Consider the following 19794-nt stretch of genomic DNA (forward strand, 5'->3'; position numbering starts at 1 on the left):
AACTGTCTGCTAAACTAACCTGTGCTAAACTAACAAACATACATACTACAACTCAGCCTGCTAAAGAACTTGATAAAGACAGGCTGTTGCATGGTAGAACAATCTTGCAAACAACTGATTTATAATGCCAAAAATGAAACACATTTTCCACACACCTTCAGTCAGCATATTCTGTTAGCACACAGAGCCCTCTGTTGGCAAACTGTGGACCTGCACCAAGAACAGGAACTCCTTATACCTTCTGAAAAAACAATATTGCTATAGAAGGAAATTCCACTCCTCCTATGAAGAAATTCTTTAGTGTCAACGCTAGATGAAAGACTGATTTATTGACCATTTAGTGCACAGCTACAAAAACAGTGGAAATAGAATGACAGCTTGTGAAACTGAAAACTCTTGGAGAAGAATGGGCAGAAGCAAGCTTTTTTAAAAAATGTGGAATGGCAAAAGAGGATGTAAATCATATTATAATGAAAATAAATTGTGCATCCTGGTACAGGCTGACACCGGCAAGGGTCTTTTACACATCTCTGCCAAGCACACTGCTGCTCTGAACAACTATCTCCGATGCTCCAGCTTTTTGACATCATTCAATTGTATCATCCAGTGGTTCCTCTATGCAGCGTAGCTCTACCAGCATGAATTTAGTCCAGTAAGGTGCACCGATCCCAACTCTGCCACCTGCAATCTGCCATTATTATTGCCACAATTAGCCTGCACTGTTTATTCAGCACCACGTATCCTGCCTCACTGAACCTGCATCTTGATTTCCTGCACAAACAGTGCAAAGGATTATAGTGTCCTATATTACTGTTTGTGTGCATACGTGACTTGCAGGGCCTGGGGGCAGGTTAAAGAACAATATCTTCTCCATGCCTTTATCATTTTTAGCACTAGCTTTTCTACCACTCCAGTTTATTTTGTTTTGAAGTCAGAATACAGGTCAAAAATGCACAGTGATTGTACATGTGTGTGTGACTGACCCCAGGGGTTTGGGCCCATTCCTATCTTTCGCCGATGGCAGAAACGACCTGGAAAAGAAGATGTAATTACATTTAGAAAAATGAACCAGGAGCTGGATCATTTATTTTAATAATCAATTTAATAATTTTTCTGTTAATATATACCATTATATTTTTATTGTTTTATGTGTCTGCTTGGTCGAAGCTTATTTGACATGCATTGTTCCTATGAGAAAAAGGTTTTAAAAACATACATATAATTGGAATCTCTTTGCTAAACCAGTCAATATTTTGTTACTTTGCTAAACCAGTCAATATTTTGTTAATCATAGCTGAGAGACACAGGATGGAATCTACACTACCCCAGCAGACAAGAGGGTTCCGCCAGGTCTTGTCGACACGTTCGGCAACATTCCTACACGTTCAGATGGCAGATCCTCATGGGCTCTGCATTCTTCTCGCCATCGCTGAAGCAAGTGCTGAAGAAAGGGTAGAACCTGCGTGCCCTAACCTGGTGGAAGGTGAAGAGATGGGACATGTCCTCAGCATTATAAAAGGCCACCTTCCTTGCCCTGCAGTCCAACAGGATGCCCACTTTTCTTAGCAAGCATCCAGGATTCAGGTGCACCCAGGGAGCATCTGCAGCCCAATACTGAGACTTCTCCCGCAGTCGTATAGCCCAGTAGCCATTCTTTGGGCACAGTTTGACTTTTGCTGCCCTGTCCACCGAGTCTGCTGCCACTCCCAGATCCCACTTGGTCTTGGTGCCCACCCAGACCTCCCAGTAATGCCTCCCACTCTGAAAGGACTCTTTTGTTAGCACATTCACACACTGCAGGAAACGGCTGGGACTTCTGGGCACAGACTGGGGCATCTTTCTCTCTGTCACTGCAGTCAGGTCTTTGGAAAGGATGAGGTTAGGATGAGCCGATTCTGGGTCCAAGGTCAGAGTAGCAGGAGCTGTAGGAAGAGAATATATTGGAATTTAATGAATATATGATTAATCTAATAAATAATAACAATAACAACAACAAACCCAAGTAGGGTGTTGCCAAGTGCACCCGAGTTCATGAACTCTGTTTGGTCCCTTTATCCTCTTGCAATGGGGGCAACTCACCTGGGCAGATGGATTTCAGCACCCTTCTCCAAACTACATACTGCATAGGTCCATCATACAAGTCCTTGTGCTGCTCTATATTAAAGGCAGTTAACTCTTTCACCTGCACTGCAGGCCTGGAGAAGAAAGAAAGAAAAAGTCTGCTAAGCAAGACAAGCTTCCAGATACTTCCAAATTTGTAACATGAATCACAACAGATCTGAAAGTACTTCAGCCAGTTCACATTTAATTGTATACCCACAATGTACTTTACATTAGCTCTGTGCAGCAGACTACTGAACTCCCAGTTTCATGAGGATAGGGCAATAAGTTGGTTTGTGTGTGCAACTTGGCCAGAGCAATTTGTTTAGTCCACATAACTGCAGGCAGCATGCTCAAATTATTGGGGAATGTGGTCTTTTTTTTTGAGGGGGGAGCCTTAATGAAACCCACAAGCCCCACCTTGACTCTCATCATATTTAGCCAAAGCATGCCCTTCTTCCTTATAGCCTTTTAATTAGGGGCCATCACAAAAGGTAAGAGCAGTGGGCCTCTTCTGTCCCCCCCCACATACTTAGAGCCTTACCTGAGACCCCAGGTCGAAGGGCAACATGCTATCTAGTGAATGGCCCGTTTGCAGGCATTTCAAGAGTGAGTCATCCTTGGTAAAGGATGCAGTTTCTAGGGTTCCTGTTATCTAGTACATCACAGGGGAAATTCTGGCCTGAGCAAGCCACTGGCTTCCCTCTGCCTGAGGGGCTTATTGGCATCTACTGGCTAGAGAGCCAGAAAAAAGCAGCCACAAGTCCCATGAAGGCCAAATTCCAGAATGGAGACATGCATGATAACAGTTTCTGTGATGTACTCAACAGAAGCATGAGCCAAATACTCTGAAACCAATTCTCCTTAAATTTTGATGGCAGCCCAAGAGCAGTCTTAACCCTGTCTTCCATGAGTCTGCTTTCTTCTCTCCCCAGCAGAGTGAGCTGGCAAAATGACTTGCCTTGGCGATCTTTCAGTGCCATCAATCAAGGGGGGGGATGGAGTATGTGTGTGCTTTGTCCAACTTTAGTTATTAAAGCAGCTTGGCAGTTCCACAATTAGACAGAGCAACAATGATTTTAAGGCAGCCCACCAGCCACATGGGATGGCTGATTAAATTTGTGCCCCCACCCTCACCCCCCAGCCTACCTGACCTACAAAAACCCAAACCAAAACAGAAAGTTTGTCAAGCAGCTGACAAACAATATTATATGGCTGGCAGGGTTCATCCAGCTTGACTTGCAAAATTTGCAGGCCTGCTGTAGGCTTATTTACATCACCATCTCTCTTTACAGAACATAGGAGTCCTGTCAGTTCAGGCCAGTGGCCCATCTAATCCAGCACCCCATTCTCACAGTGCCCAACCAGATGCCTGCGGGAAGCCCATAATCAGTACCTGAGTGCAACAGCCCTCTCCCCACTTGTAACTGCCAGCAACTGGTGTTTAGAGGTTAATTGCCGAGGTATAACATAACCATCGTGGCTAGTAGACCACAGAAGTCCATTCTGAGCATTTCCTTGAGGTAATGTGGGAGAACCCCACTAAAGCAGTTAAATCTGGGGAGCCCATCTCTGTGCCTTTAGTTTTACATCGTCAATGCTGAGCCTGGCACACCTATGCAACAATGTCAGTGTTCACACGGGGACAGATCTACCTATATTCCCTCGGGTGTCGTGTCAGCCTCTCTCCAGTGCTTTATTTCTCAGTGCTTTAAAAACTAACGCTCTTTAATAACACCCCACCTTAAAACATCCCCCCTCCCAGCTGAGAAGGTGAGATAAGAGGCTCATGAAAAGAAAAACTGCTTTTTCCCCTTTCCTGACACATACCTAATAGCCACATTTTCCACCTGCAACAAGAAAACACAGAACATTAATAAAACACCTCACTTAATCCTTATTACAGCTGCTCACATAAAATTCTACTGTCCTGTATCCTGCCTCTGTATGGAAAGACAGACAATTAAAAACAAAATGTTAAAAGCACAATTTCAAGTGGCCACCTGGGAATGACATGTATACTGCCTTGAGCACCATGATGCAAGAAAGGTGGGATATAAACATAAGAAAATGAGCAAATGAAGAGGCAGCTAATCCTGAAGGTTTGGGGGCTAGTGCTGGTGCATATATACAAGTTTCTGCAAGTGAAAAGGAGGAGAGGTTCAAGAGAAGGCAGATTCTTCATTCCTTTTATCATCCAAGACTGAAAGGCTAGAACCTAGACTGGATCACTGACAGAGGTCAGGAGAAAATGCCATACACACATAGCAACATAACCCTAGTTATTCTGTACTTTGTGCAATTCAATTTTCAGTCACTCTGGGGTCCATTCTTCACTGAAAAATGAGGGCTTAAATATATTATGCTTATATAAAAAATATAATCCACTTTTTGGCTCTAGCAATTGACCCTAAGGCGGCTTTAACTTTCAAAATTCTACAATCAGTACAATAAAAGCTGATACAATATCACCATCATCTTCCACCATGTAGAAGTCTGATGATGGAAGGAGACAGACAAGGAAAAGAATATATGAGATCTTTCCCAGTTGTGTCATTAGAGTGGGTTGGCAGTTCTATAGCGGAGAGGAAACAGTAACTTTTTAATGCAGACCTGCAAAACAGGAAATGATCTGAAGGCACATAATACAGTAACCTTGCTTAAACTAAGCAGCTCTGCATCTGGTCAGTGTCTTGATTCAAGATTGCCTGGGAATTCTATGAATGCCACCTTAACTTCCATGGAAAAAGAGAAATGATATAAATGAAGTATGTTTTTTTAAAGTTTTTTTAATTTTCAAAATAAACAAAATATAAACATAACCAACAAAATAAACACAAAATATTACACTATGTAGATAATAATCATATTGCTTCTAAAGATTACATTTTGATTATCCATAGTGAATTATTAACACAATTTTAATTTATACATTAATACTGTTCCCTTTCCTGCAGGACTGTTGAATATCATTCCTATCCTCTTTCATTTACTGGACCATTTAATAATAGTGCCATATCCAGAGATCCTTATATCTTGTAGATTTATATAATTGATAAGATCATAACATACTGAAATGAAATTAGCTGAGGCTGTTTGAGAAAATCATTGGCCGTAATGGCACCAGGTGATGGGAGCTGGGCCCAACAACATCTGGAGGGCCACAGCTTACTCACCCTTGGCCTACGCTGCCTGGAAGCAGCTCCCAGAGGGTCAGACCTCTCTGAACCCTTCTCCAGTTCTGCCTGGTGAATGCCAGAGATTGGACTTGGGACCTTCTGCATGCAAAGCCTGTGCTTTCACCCACTGAGCTCCAGCCCTTCCCCTCTCCACATGCACAGCTCCATCTCTTCCCCTCTCCATATGCAAGCAATTTCTGTGGTCTTAGTACCATATGCAAATAGCAAAACAGGTCTAGGATGTTCACCACCAAGCTCAAAAAAGGCAGCAGGAAAAACGAACATAGGATTTTGGTGTATACGACAGCACAAAAAGAGAAAGGCACAAAATATCAAGGAAACGCTGTGGGCCCTGCCACGATTGCTGTTACAGGTTTCTGAAGCAGACTCCATGCCTACGGAGCTACACTCACATTGTCAACAGCAGTGAGTTCTTAAGACCACATTGTTCGAACCAGTATCCCTGTCGGAACTGCCTCTTCACGCCTATCCCAGACTATGCACCAAAGGATCCTGCGGGAGAAACACTCGCAAACCTCCTGACAAAGGCTCCTCGGTCAATTCATGGAACAAGCATGCTGCGGCTACCATGGCAACCAACTACATAAAAACATCGTATCAAGCAACCAGTAATAGTTCCATCTTAAACAAAGGGGTCTTACCATGGGGGGGTTGCGGGGAATGGCACCTGTAAATTTTCCTTTATGCCAGAAGTGGGAAACAGAAAGATGCAAGGGGTTTTGTGGGAAGGCAAGGGTTCTGGCCACACCTCACCTCTGTGAAAAATAGAGGGAATAGGAGGCCAAATTTTCAATGATATATAAAACAATAGCTCTCATTATAGAGGCAGACAGACATTTGCTTTCTGTGACAATGTTATTTAGAAGAAATTGACAAGGGCTTATTCTGGTCTAGACAATGTTACAAGGGTAGTAAAATGTATTATTAATAGAGACAAATTTCAAACTGAAGTTCAAATATGGAAAGATTTCTTTGAAAGTGCGTAATTCTCGGGACTTCCGGGAAGGGTGACTTAGCCTGTGCCTGCTTTTGAGACGGGCTCCTGCCTCAAAAGAAGCTTATTCAGATATATCAGTCAGTTTTTTCTTTTTTTTTTGACTGATTAAACTTCTCCCGGGTAGGGAGAAACGAAGAGATTAACCTCAAAGCCTATTTTTGTTGGGACGACCAGATCTCATTAATTTATGGGACGAGGTCCAGCCGACGAAGGTGGGACGGATTTTCAACAGCAAGCTCTATCTGGAAAAGCGAACGTTCATCTTATCTTCTAAGAGAGAACGCACTAACAGGCAAGCACCCTTCTTTCTATATTTTTCTTTTACTTGACTTAAATTGTTGCTGTTTAAAAGAGATTTGCCAGATTGATCAGTTTTTGACATCTCACTGGGGAGCCATAACTTCTCTCTGCTACGCACTAATTAATAGCTTATCTCTGTTTTTGTTGCAAAAAGCTGTCCTGGATTTGCATTCTAAAGATATACACAGAAGAGGGATTTCTATTCCAGATTTTTATTTTGAAAAATATTATACTGTTTTGAGACTACTCTCTTTTTGGTCTATTTTATTTTGACGAATCTGTTTCTTGACGATTGCCATTAATTGTTTCGATCCTGGGAACTGCATTTTGTTTACTTAACTATTGGAGAGATAAGGCTGTCTGCTCTGTTTATACTGTGATGTCACCAAGTTTGGAGAATTAACCCAATTGTTGCTGAAATAAGAAGTGGTTTTCCTATATTTTTCTTTTAAAATGGCAATTAAGAAAGTGGCTGAAAATCTGGAAATAACTATGTTTCAGAAAATAATGGATGAGATTGAGATAATGAAAATTGAATTGAGTAAAATGAAGCAGGAGATTAAAGATATAAGGGTCCCTGTGAGAGAGGTGACCCTGGAAGGGGTCCCTGTGAGAGAGGAGACCCCGGAGATTGGAACAGGGGTCCCTGTGAGAGAGGAGACCCTGGAGACTGGAATAGGGGTCCCTGTGAGAGAGGAGATCCCGGAGATTGGAACCAACGTGGAACAGGAACAAGATTTGGAGTCTATGGACTTTAGAAATAAAATCTATTGTTTGGAACTCAATGTTATCTCTGAAGAAATGAATGAAGATTCTAGAGATAAAGTTATCAATGGCATGGATAATCTTCTGGACTGGAATGATGTGATGGAGCCCAATATAGAGAAAATCTATGGAATTAACTGCAGCCATGTGACAATGGAAAAACTTTTAAGAGATGACCCAGTGTATTTTGAAAAAAAGAACAGAGATATGATTTTACAGCAGTATTTCAGCAACCTATTCAGAATGGATGGCAAGAAAATATTTGGGATAGAGGTAATTCCCATCAGACTCTTACTATATGACTATGGCTTTGACAGCAAGATTATTATGGAATACTGATAATGGAAGATTGGATATTGAAATTACTGGACTTAACAAGACTACTGAAGATGGAAGATGGAAAATGGAACTAATAGAGATAATAGAACAATGGCTACTGAAATTATTGAACCTAACAGATTCTGATGTGATGGATTAATTGAAATGTTTATTTTGACTATGGTTATGACAATAAGATTATCATAATTAGTAATGAGATGGATTAATCGATATGCTTATCTGGAAAAAAAAATTGATAGATATATTTCTTAAAGAATTGAAACCTCTCTTTGACTTTTTGTGGAAAGAATAAAGTAATGTTTATGAGATTTGATGATTAAGTAAGATAACTACTGGAGGAAAGTGATTTTATAATATGACTTAAGAGACAGGATTGTTATATATTATAGACTTATAACTGATTTGATCTTTGACAAATGGGAAGTCAATATTTTACTCTTTATTTTTTATTTTTGTTTTTTTTTTCTTTTTTTCTTTTTGTTTAACTATTTTTGATTTTGTTTTTTGTCTTTGAATGTTTTATGATTTTGTCTTGTATGTTTTATGAAAATCTGAATAAAAATTATTGAAAAAAAAAAGAAAGTGCGTAATTCTCTCACACACACACACAAACACACACGACCCATTCCCAGGTCCTATTGGCTCTTCATAAAGTGGTTGGATGGCTACCTGACAGGGATGGTGTAGCAGTGGACTTCCTGCTGCACTGTCAGGGGGTTGGACTAGATGACCTTTGAGGTACCTTCCAAGTCTATAACTTCAGGGTGTTGTTTTCTTTTACAAGCATTGCTCCACTTCCCTAATGAACATAGAATGAAGTACGAGATGATACTTTGCTTGGTAAATAAACTCACAGAAAACTATAGTACTGTCAGTAAGTGGTGTGTCTGACAGTGTGGAGAAGATGAAGGACATGACTGAGAAAGCAAGCGAGAAAATGCAACTCTGCCTCCCACACCCATTGCCTAGATTCTGCCCCCTCTCATTTGAAACCCAAGAAGTCTCACCTCCAGCAGTAACAAGCTCCCTGGCTTGTCAAGGTTTTGCTGAATGTGCTCCATGTTCTTCTTTAACTCAGATATTGCCATCTCGAGTCGTGCAGCATCTCCTTCCAGCCTCATCATCCACTGTTCCTCTTGTCTGGCCAGCTCCATCAGCACAGTTCTTTCCTCCTCTTCCAGGATCCGATGAAGATACTCAAATTCTGCCCGGATCCCGGAGTTAAGTTCACCCGATGTTTTCTGAGAAGATGTCAAAACCGCAAGAAAGAGTGAAAGAGTATGAAGGCAACACATTCAAGCACATCCACAGGACATTTCAAAAGAGCCAGTACATCTGTGTGACAGGAAACACAAGGTCTTGGCCGAGAGGAGAGCAGTCTGCAGCACTTCTTATGCAAAACATTCACATCAGTGCTCACTGCCTCCTTAGCAATGTGTGCTGCCACAGAACTAGGTTGCTTCCATACTAGTTATTTAATCTGGGACTGCCATCCATCATTCACGAATTGTTTACAAGAGACTGCTGATGTTGTTTCATTACATTACAATATTCTGTTTTGTTGTGCTGTCTTTTTTCAGGCCTGATTGGTGGCAATTGTTTCTCACCTAAAACACAATTGCATTGCCAGTCTTTTCAGTGTGGATGAAGCTTTTCAGAGTTACTACAGTTTTAGTTAGAAGTTTCCCCTTTGTGGCTTCTTTCTCTAATTGCTTCTTGTTCAGTGCTGCTGTGACATTTTTAACAAACTGCCCCTTGCCTGGTCCTTAGGCAATCAGTTCCAGACATGCCTGCTGTTTCTGTCCTTCTCCAAAGCAAGATCCTGCCTCTTCCTCCGTGCTTGATAGAGGACTCAAAGAGACAAAGTATTTTCTGAATTGCAGGAAGTTTTAGAGAAGGCAGGTTTCCTTCTCCAAACAAGAAAAGACTTTGCCTCTCTCTCAAGCCCTCTAACCAACACAGAATGCTGGAAGGGGAGACAGTTTCTCCTGCTGTTTCGTCCTCTTTCCCAAAGTCCTTGTAAGTGACAGAAGACCCCTACTATCCCTTGGGCCCTCTTATTAAGCGCAGAGGAGAGAGAGAGAGAGAGAGAGAGAGAGAGAGAGAGAGAGAGAGAGAGAGAGAGAGAGTCTTGTCTCACTTCCACAGAAGCTTGGATAAGGACAAAAAGAGCAGAAAAAATGCCAGCTGTTTCCTTTTCTGATCTATACTGCTGCATGGGTGAGAGTCTGCTGCAGGCTCCACGAGCCCCTCTCACTAGGAGGCAAGCGATACTCACTCCTGTCCTGGTGAGTGGCACCATCAATGCCCATCTCCCGTTATTCAGATGCATAGGATTCCAGTTCAGGATAAGCTCTGCCCATGGGAAGCTTGTGGAGATCAGATGCAGTGCAAACCCTGCAAGCAGCCTCTCAGCAAAACGGCCTTGAATCTGAAGCAGAGCGTCTAGCTCCTCAGCAGTGGGAGCCCTTGCAAACTGTGAATTCCATTCGAAGGACTATTTCACAAGATGGAATGTTCTACCCAGCGCCCACCAGGTTGAAATGAACTGGCTTTTCAGCTTCATTGGTGGTTAGAGAAGAACAAACAGAAGCCCCCTCCCCTCTTTTGTATCTGTGACAACACTGGGTTATTTATTGTCTATTATTTTCTGTTACACCCTTTATTCCATTGTCTTTCTCTAGTTTACATCTTCCCTGTAAACCCAGCAATTCAGATCTTTTTGCTGCAGGCTGGCAGAAACATTTATCAAAGAACTAATCATTCACATTGTCCATCTCCGACCTCTTATTTCCAGACCAATTTTATTTCAGCTCAGATGATATGACCAGTACTAAATAAAGGGCCCAGGTAAGGACACATCACTGATGCACAATGGCATCGAAAGAGCCTTAATATCAGTCTCGCTTTCATTATTTGGTTTGTCTTTAAAAAAAAGGGAGAGCTTTTGCTGCACACTGAATGTGAGGGTTTCCATAGTGAACCTCAGTATGTATTATGAGTGATTAGAGTTAATTTTGAATTCAAATCATTCCTTCTGAAGCGCACATTACTTGTGACTTGCCACTGTCAATGCTGTCTAGACATCAACTAAAACACACTAAAACAGCCTCAACTAAAGCACACAATATTATGTCTCTCACAAGTTCGGCCAGCATACAGCTCTTCCACTTGCCCTTAATACTACACAATTCAGCTTGCAGTGGGGTATGTTTGCCCCATCTTCAATACTCGCATGTTACAGTAGCCGGTACAAGACTATTGATTTATGTCTCTTCATCACATTGCATCTGCCCCCTTGACAATTACTAATTATTCTCCCTGTCCATGTTTTTAGCATTCCAGAAACAAATAGATAAGAACGTTAAGAAGAGTCCTACTGGATCAGACCAAAGTTCCATCCAGTCCAATATCTCATTTCATACAACGGTTAACCAGATATCTCTGGGAAGTCCACAAGCAGGACAAGAAGCCAACAGCCTTCTCCAATCACCAGCATCTTGCATTCAGAGATAAACATCTCTGAACGTGAAAGCTTCCATTTAGCTATTGTGGTTGTTGGCTATTGATATCTGAAGCTGTGGAGGTGGGCGTGGATTGTCCAAGCAGTTGTTTGGCAATCCCTGCCACCTCTCTGGCTGAGAGCTGTTTGGTAGCTGCGTGGCTAAGGCAACTCCTATCACTGACCTTTCCTATTCTGGTCCACAAAAGGCCAAAGGTGCTTGGATGCCGCTGTCCAAAGAAGCTTGGGAAAGACTGATGGGAATGATGCTGGCCATTTTTGTTTGAAGGTGCTTAGAGTAAGACCTCTCTCCTTGCCTGTGACTGTGAGAAGCCTGAAGAAAATTAACTTGTCATGTTTATTTCTCTGTAATCAGTATGGGCAGGATTGATAATTAAACCCCTGGTATACAAAAGTTTCCCTCTCCCCTCCTCCTTTTATTGTTCAAGAGGCATTCTGCTGGCTTTTACAAGAAAAACAGGTTGGATTTCACCAAGTGAAGTCTGACTTGTGGAGCCTCTTGACGGAGGGGGGTAGATTTGAGGTACTTTGCTGAGGCTTAGTGGCTTCAAGTTGTCTCTCTGTATACACTTTCAGGCCATTCCCCTACTGATCAGCTCCCTCTGTGCAAGTGCTGCAATTAGAGGTATTAATCTTCTCTTCTGCTGAGGTGCCTCAGCAGATCAATGGTTATCTGGGAGATAATTGGTTTGCGCCAACCCCAAAGGAACTGTCATTTATTTGGCGGTTTTATCTTTTTGCCTGTGATTTAAAGCAGCCATTAAGATGGGCGCTCACAAACAGCAAGATGCCCCAACTGAGGCCCTGCCTTTCGAGGTCCAGACTTTTGGCCATTTTCTATTTTCGTCCATTCTTTTCTCCAGTTAAGACTCTCTGATTCAACTCTTCCAATCCTTTCTCGACTGCAAGACAAAAGAACACCCACCACACATCCTTTGTGGGCCGCCTCTGTTTTTAGCAGCCCAGCCGTTTCTCATCTAAGCAAGCCACCTCAAAACAAAGCTAACACAGAAGGAAAAGCAGGTAATGTATCCGTACCAGCAGACTGCAGATATTTTCCTCAGCTTCATGCTTCATCCCCATCAGTTTCTCACACTCTACCTGGTAAGACTGAAATGCCTCTTGGAGATGTTTCTAAGAATGAAACAAACAAATGAATGCAACTTTGAATCATTCTGTCTGGAGCTTCCATACGTTTAAATGTGTTTATGCTGTTGCACCCCGCCCTGATGTTTTGCGAGAGGATGGTATATAAATACTTTTATAAAAAGAATAAATAAACAGCCTCTGCCTAGCCATTTTCGAGCCAGGATCGTATATAGTGAACAGAGCAGGGGTAAGGAACCACTAGCCCTTTGCATTTGGCCTGCCAGGCTGTTTCAGGCAAGCCATGACCACCTGCCCTACACCTGACACCATATATGACATCAGATATGGGACAGGTAAAGGCAGGGCTTGGCTAAAAGGGGCTTTGGAGTCATTGGCAGTTGGCAGTGTCTGCAAAATCCTTTTTCACAGCGCTTCCCAAGTGCCTGACAGCTGGTTGTCCGTGCAAAACATTTTGCAAGTGCTGAGCACAGGCTTTGCAAAGCCTTTGCACAGTGCTTCTGATGTATCCAACAACCAGCTGTTTGCTGGGCATTTGGGAAGTGCTGCGCAAGCTGTCCAAGAACCAAAAGAGTGCTGAGTATCTGCTGTGTGACATCAATCATTATAATGTCAGATGATTGACAGGTGAGTTTCTAACAACTCTGCAGGGTTGCGGAAGATCAGAATCTGGCCTGCTTGGCCAAAAAGGTTTCCCCACTCCTGGAATAGACAGGTGGACCATCTTCAAGGGGAACTGATCACTGGCTGATAGATTGATGGTTAATTCCTTTCTCTCTCCCTTGGAGAAATTATTGGATTGGACTGGACTGGACTGGATTTATATCCCACCCTTCCTCCCCAGGGCGGCAAACAAAAGCACTAAAACTCCTTTAAAACATCATAAAAACAGACTGTAAAACATATTAAAACAAAACATCTTTAAAACATTTTTTAAAAAAGCTTTAAAACCATCTTTTTAAAAAAAGGTTAAAAAACATATTAACAAGCAATTCCAGGCCCTTGCAAGCCCTGGACTGCTGCCTGAACTCAGTGGTGGGCTGGATGAGGGCCAATAAATTGAGTCTGAATCCTAGCAAGATGGAGGAACTGTGGGTTGGTGGTTCCCGAGTTTGGATAATTGGTCAGTTGCCTGCTTTGGATGGGGTCATACTCCCTCTGAAAGAGCAGGTCCGTAGTCTAGGGGTGCTCCTGGATCCATCTTTGTTGCTAGAGGCCTAGGTGACCTCCGTGGCTAGGAGTGCCTTTTACCAGCTTCGGCTGGTTAGACAGCTGTGGCCATTTCTGGACCGGGATAGCCTGACCACTGTTGTCCACACACTGGTAACCTCCAGGCTGGATTACTGTAATGAGCTCTATGTGGGGCTGCCCTTGAGGTTGGTCCAGAAGTTGCAGCTGGTGCAAAATGAGGCAGCGAGACTGCTCACTGCCAACATGTCACCCCACTGCTGAAAGAATTGCACTGGCTGCCCAATTGCTACCGGGCCAAGTTCAAGGTTCTAGTTTTGGTGTACAAAGCCCTATACAGCTCGGGACCAGGATACCTGAAAGACCATCATACCCCTTATATGCCCAGTCGATCACTGCGCTCTGCAGGTGAGGGCCTCCTGCAGATGCCATCTTATCAGGAGGTCTGTTCTGCACAACATAGGAAACAGACCTTTAGTGTGGCAGCACCTACCCTGTGGAATTCCCTCCCCTTAAATATTAGGCAAGCGCCATCTCTGTTATCTTTTCGGCGCCTTTTGAAGACTTTCCTCTTTCAACAAGAATTATGAGACCTATTGCAGTCTGCATTGGAATTGCTTTTAATATGTTTTTTTAAAAAACAATATGTTTTAATCCTTTTTTAAAGATGTTTTTAAAGCTTTTTAAAAAAATGTTATTAAAGTTGTTTTGTGTTAATATATTTTTAGGTCTGTTTTTATCATTTGGATGTGTTTTTAGCGCTTTGGTTTGCAGCCCTGGGCTCCTGCTGGGATGAAGGGCAGGATATAAATCAAACAGACACAGACCCTGACAAGGTCTCTACTTAAAAGGCTTGCTGAAAGAAGGTCTTCAGTAGGCACCTCATCTCAAAAAGGATATTATAGGGTTGGAAAAGGTTCAGAAGAGGGCAACCAGAATGATCAAGGGGATGGAGCGACTCCCTTATGAGGAAAGGTTGCAGCATTTGGGGCTTTTTAGTTTAGAGAAAAGGCGGGTCAGAGGAGACATGATAGAAGTGTATAAAATTATGCATGGCATTGAGAAAGTGGATAGAGAAAAGTTTTTCTCCCTCTCTCATAATACTAGAACTCGTGGACATTCAAAGAAGCTGAATGTTGGAAGATTCAGGACAGACAAAAGGAAGTACTTCTTTACTCAGTGCATAGTTAAACTATGGAATTTGCTCCCACAAGATGCAGTAATGGCCACCAGCTTGGATGGCTTTAAAAGAAGATTAGACAAATTCATGGAGGACAGGGCTATCAATGGCTACTAGCCGTGATGGCTGTGCTCTGCCACCCTAGTCAGAGGCAGCATGCTTCTGAAAACCAGTTGCCGGAAGCCTCAGGAGGGGAGAGTGTTCTTGCACTCGGGTCCTGCTTGCGGGCTTCCCCCAGACACCTGGTTGGCCACTGTGAGAACAGGATGCTGGACTAGAAGGGCCACTGGCCTGATCCAACAGGCTCTTCTTATGTTCTTATGGCACCTGTCTAATATTTAAGGGGAGGGAATTCCACTACACTAAAGGTCCACTTCCTATGTTGTGCGGAATGGACCTCCTGATAAGATGGTATCTGCAAGAGGCCCTCACCTGCAGAGCACAATGATCAACTGGGTATATAAGAGATAAGATGATCATTCAGGTATCCTGGTCCCAAGCTGTGTAGGGCTTTGTACACCAAAACTTGAACTTTGAACTTAGCCTGGTACCTAATAGGTAGCCAGTGCAATTCTTTCAGCAGTGGGGTGACATGTTGGCGATACCCTGCCCCAGTGAGCAGTCTCGCTGCCGCATTTTGCACCAGCTGCAGCTTCCAGGCCAACCTCAAGGGTAGCCCCACATAGAGCGCATTACAGTAATCTAGCCTGGAGGTTACTACTACTACTACTACTACTACTACTAAATGCCATGCCATGTTCTTCTTTTCCTTTTTCAGCCTCACTTTGCCTGTGCTTCCACTCCTACCTGATCATCTGCTACCTAATCCTTTTCTACTCACTTGCCAATCCCAAACTCACTCTCTCCATTCATCCCACCTGTAAAGTAAGTTAGGCTAAGAAAGCATGAATTGTTAAATTTTGAACACACAAAGCTGTAAATCCCAGACTCACCTATGCCAGGAATTTGCCTTCCCAGAAGAATCAACATGTCTCTTAGACTTTGTTTATGTAGTTTCAGCAGAGTATGAAATCCTTAACCTCACATGATGTGATAGTTCAACACAAACAGCGATGTTGTAATGACATAGAAAAGCAATGAAGAGCAACTACAGAAGAATATAATTAGCCAATAGACTGAAGCTGCCAGGGAGTTAGAGGCTGGAGTGGAAGTAGGTAAATTATACAGGGAAGAGGAAGCCCACTGGTCTCTGCACAGCCAAATGACAAGCAAGGCCATCTGTTGGCAAAATGAATTGGAATCAGGGAAACGTGATTTAAAAACACATTATATATCTTTGCCAAAGGGCAATTTGTCTTTGCTTCAGAAGCTGCAGGGGATTCTTGCTTGATAGGAGATTCTGTCAGAATTGGAAGAGGCTTTTTGCTCCAGCTAAATGTCTCCTAAATATTTTAATAATAAAATGATACATGGGAACATAGGAAGCTGTTTTACACTGAGTCAGACTATTGGTCCATCTAGCTCAGTATTGTCTACACTGACTGGCAGTGGCTCTCCAGGGTTTCAGACAGGCGTCTCTCCCAGCCCTACCTGGAGATGCCAGAGATGACCCTGGGATCTTCTGCATGCAAAGTAGATGCTCTGCCACTGAGCTATGGCCCCTCTCCAATGTTATTCTATTGGAATTTTCTACTTGTTCATAATTCATCTACTGTTCCAAACATGTCCATCTCACTGGGATTACCAAATCTGAGACTTTATTTTGCTGCCTGCTGTCTAGTCTGGATAAAGGAATGGATTTTATTGAGGAATAAAAGACTATTGGATTTGGAGGGCCATAATTTGAAGTGGGGATGGCATGGATATCTATGGTATGACAAAGTAAAAATAAATGTAGACTTTAACAATCATTTTATAAGATGTCCTCTGTTGAAAATATGGAATAGATATAAACCAAGGTTTTATTCGAAAATACCATTATGTGTCTCAAGTCAAGAAGCGTTTTATAGAAGAGAAATGGCTGGAAAAGAGAAATGGTTAACTTATCAAGAACTATTAGAAAATGTACATGGAGAATATACAATGAAAGAGAGAGAACAACTGACAAAGGAAGGATATAGTTTTCAATGGTTTGCCTATTTACAATTGTTAGAAAGATATAAAATGGACAAGAAAATGTATGGGTTTGAAATAAGTAAATCTGATTTTGAAATAGGATTGTGTACAAATGATGAAAATATAATTGCGAAAATGTATAAACTCTTATTGAAAATGGATATGGAGGAAGAACAAGTAAAAGAGTGTATGGTAAAGTGGGCAAAAAATTTTGGTCATAACATACAAATGGATCAATGGAAAAATATGTGGAAAAAAGGTTTGAAATTTACACTATGCTATAATCTTAAAGAAAATTTTTATAAAATGATGTACCGTTGGTACATGACTCCAGAAAAGTTGTCAAAAATGTATAGTAATGTTTCTAATGTTTGTTGGAAATGTAAACAACAAGAAGGATCATTTTATCATATGTGGTGGTTATGTAAAAAGGCAAAATCATTTTGGGCACAGATAGGTAGGAAGATGCAAAAAATTCTAAAGATAAATATTCAGTCAAAACCAGAATTTTTTTTATTGGGTTTTATGGATAAACAAATAGAAAAGAAATATGGAAGAATAATATTATATATGATTACGGCAGCAAGATTATTATATGCACAAAAGTGGAAAATGGAATCAACACCAACAATGGAAGAATGGTTATTGAAATTAATGGACTTAGTAGAAATGGATAAATTGACATGTTTACTTAGAGAAAAATCGACAGATACATTTCTTAAGGAATGGAAACCTCTCTTAGACTTTTTGTTGAAAGATCAAAATAAAATGATGATACTGGGATTTGACGATTAATTAAGACAGCCTATGGAGAAAAGGGACTCTGTATGTATACATTAAGGGACAGGTTTGATGTATATTATATACTTATAGCTGATCTGCGACAAATCGGAAGTCAACTATTTTATTTTCATTTTTTGTTGATGTATTGTTATGTTTTTTTGACTTTGTTTTGTTTGTTTTTGGAAAAATTTGAATAAAAATTATTAAAAAAAAAAAAAAAACAAACATGTCCATCTCACATTTCCTTTAATTCTTTTGTGGTACTATACAGTTCCAAGAAACTTACAGCCTCATACCACTCTATAAGGTGCCCCTGTCTCGTTCAGATCTGGCCATCCCATTTTGTTTCCAAACTGATAAGCACTTGATCATCTGAGAGAGATGATCAATTAACTGGGGAAGGCACGCCACCCATGAATCAACCGAAACCTCAAGCTGCCAGGGGAAAGGGGAAGTAATAGTAATCTTGACAGCAAGCTGCTCACCTGCATTTTTTCCTTGTGCTCCTCAGAGGTGCACCTCCGAACTGTCTCCACTACTCCAGAAACAAGGTACTGGGAGCGGAAGGACCGGGTGGGGAACTCTTGCCGACACTGGGGGCAGGTGGCAACTTTTGAGCTTCTGTCCCAATAGCTCTGGATGCACTCCCTACAAAAATGGTGCATGCATTCCAGCATGACTGGGTCCTGGAACAGATCATAGCATATGGCACAGGTCAGTTCCTCCCGAAGGCTCTGCTCCTGGCTTCTGTGGGCCATTCCTGCGCAGACACAAAACACATTCCTCAATCCACCACAAATCACAGGCCACAGAGGATGGTGTAGTTGTTATTGTGTTGCTTTTGAACCCACAGCCCGAGTTCCAATCCTATCCTCCACACTCATGAAACTCCACAGTAGGAACACAATGAGCGAGACAAATAAGCCAGCTCCATGCATGGTTGTATTCCACACTTGGACTAAAGGCAGAGTGACAGGTACAGAAAGCTGCTGCCCTTGGAATGTACATGCCTATCCCTTCTGTACCAAAGCTGCCCTCTTTTATGCCTTCATTAACATTAAAAACCGTTTTAGAATGATCCCCGCAAACTCAGCAGATGCTCCAAGGAGAAAAGCAGCACCTGATGTTTTTCTGCCTACAGGCAAAAGCACAGGAGAAACCTTGCTAGAAAAAAGAGGCAGCAATGCTGTTTAGTGCAGTCCTCACAGAGATAACTAGACTAGAGTTGTCATGTTAACAGTTGCCTGACAGACAGAAATTCAGCCCGTGAAATACTTTCCCTAAATACATCTCCACAAGGAAAGCAACACCTGTTGAACTTCTCCCCATCGTGCCACCGTTTAAGGCACAGGAGAGCCAAGTCAGAAAACAGTGGCAGTCCTATGGAGGACGCGAAGCTAGGAGAAAACAGAGACATCCAGACTGTCCCCAGTCAATCCATACGCTGTAGCCAGGACAGCGGATCGGGGAGGAGACGTCCGTGATCCAGGCTGAGTCGGGAGGAGGATCCCAACTTTTCTCTAGGGTCCCCCTTCCCTACAGGCTGCGGGCAAAGGGTAGAGCTGCGCTGGGGTTTCCTGGAACCAAACCCATTTTGCATCAGCACCTTACGCAGCAGTCGATCTTCTCCACTGAACCCCCTTTTGCGCTTTGTCTCCCGGAAAAGAACTTCTTGCTAACGCCCTCGAACTTCCACTTTCACTGCAAGATGCACCCGCCCCACTGCGATTGAGCGACAACCGCTTATTCCAATCGGGGCAGAGCCCCGAAAGGCGATCTCGGCTTCTATTGGTCATGCCGACCCCTCTGCTGGGCCCCTCGGATCCTAAGCGTGTGACTTAACGCGAGGCCATAACGGTGGGTCACCTGCGTAATGTTGCCTGCGGGAGTCTGGAAGCGCCTTCTAGCAGGGCGGAGAGATGGCCTGTTGCTGCCCTCGGCACGTTTCTCTCTTCACCCTAGAAATTCAGTACCTGTTATTTATGGCTAGACCTGTGATTCTCAGTTACGAGTAATGTTGCCGGTTCGTGATTTTCGATACGGCCAATGCTGTGCAACGACTGATACAAATACATTTTCAAAACAGGAAGATTATTAGAAAGTTTAGAATCCAAAGTCAGCTCTTGTGTCTTTGAAAATCCTGAAGCCAAGCCCAGAGGCCATCTGTTGAACAGCCTGCTAAGTTTCAGTGTAGGCGCTAAGTATACTTCCCCACCCTCTTCGAGATACATCTGTA

General features: G+C 42.5%; 1 protein-coding gene across 3 annotated transcripts; it reads right to left on the bottom strand.

Annotated features, from left to right (window-relative positions):
• Window positions 1–962: 962 nt before the first annotated feature.
• LOC133380308 (nuclear factor 7, brain-like) lies at window positions 963–19271 on the bottom strand. 3 transcript variants are annotated; one of them, XR_009761420.1, is made up of 8 exons: window positions 19165–19271; window positions 18044–18318; window positions 12263–12358; window positions 8709–8942; window positions 3931–3950; window positions 2080–2195; window positions 1128–1922; window positions 963–1031 (listed from the first exon to the last, which is right to left on the bottom strand). XR_009761420.1 is itself a non-coding variant. In XM_061617347.1 (7 exons), the coding sequence occupies exons 2-7, from the start codon at window positions 18233–18235 to the stop codon at window positions 1378–1380; spliced, it is 1203 nt and encodes a 400-aa protein (XP_061473331.1). In that variant the 5' UTR covers window positions 18236–18244; window positions 19165–19271; the 3' UTR covers window positions 1061–1377. The 3 variants fall into 3 exon arrangements, 2 of the variants coding, with proteins under 2 accessions (XP_061473331.1, XP_061473330.1); XM_061617347.1 differs by lacking the exon at window positions 963–1031 and having other exon boundaries at window positions 1061–1922; window positions 18044–18244; XM_061617346.1 differs by lacking the exon at window positions 963–1031 and having other exon boundaries at window positions 1061–1922.
• Between the last annotated feature and the right edge of the window lie 523 nt (window positions 19272–19794).

This window comes from Rhineura floridana, chromosome 3 (genome assembly GCF_030035675.1).
Source record: "Rhineura floridana isolate rRhiFlo1 chromosome 3, rRhiFlo1.hap2, whole genome shotgun sequence".
In the NCBI taxonomy this organism is placed as follows: domain Eukaryota; kingdom Metazoa; phylum Chordata; class Lepidosauria; order Squamata; family Rhineuridae; genus Rhineura; species Rhineura floridana.

What these genes read in the sequence shown, in the direction of transcription:
- LOC133380308 (XM_061617346.1), bottom strand. Translation starts at nt 18,316, where the DNA reads ATGGCCCACAGAAGCCAGGAGCAGAGCCTTCGGGAGGAACTGACCTGT. An exon ending in AAAATATCTGCAGTCTGCTG is followed by an intron (nt 8,943 to 12,262) that starts GTACGGATACAT and finishes ACATCTTCTCAG; the next exon opens with AAAACATCGGGTGAACTTAA. An exon ending in GTGGAAAATGTGGCTATTAG is followed by an intron (nt 2,196 to 3,930) that starts GTATGTGTCAGG and finishes TTTCTTCTCCAG; the next exon opens with GCCTGCAGTGCAGGTGAAAG.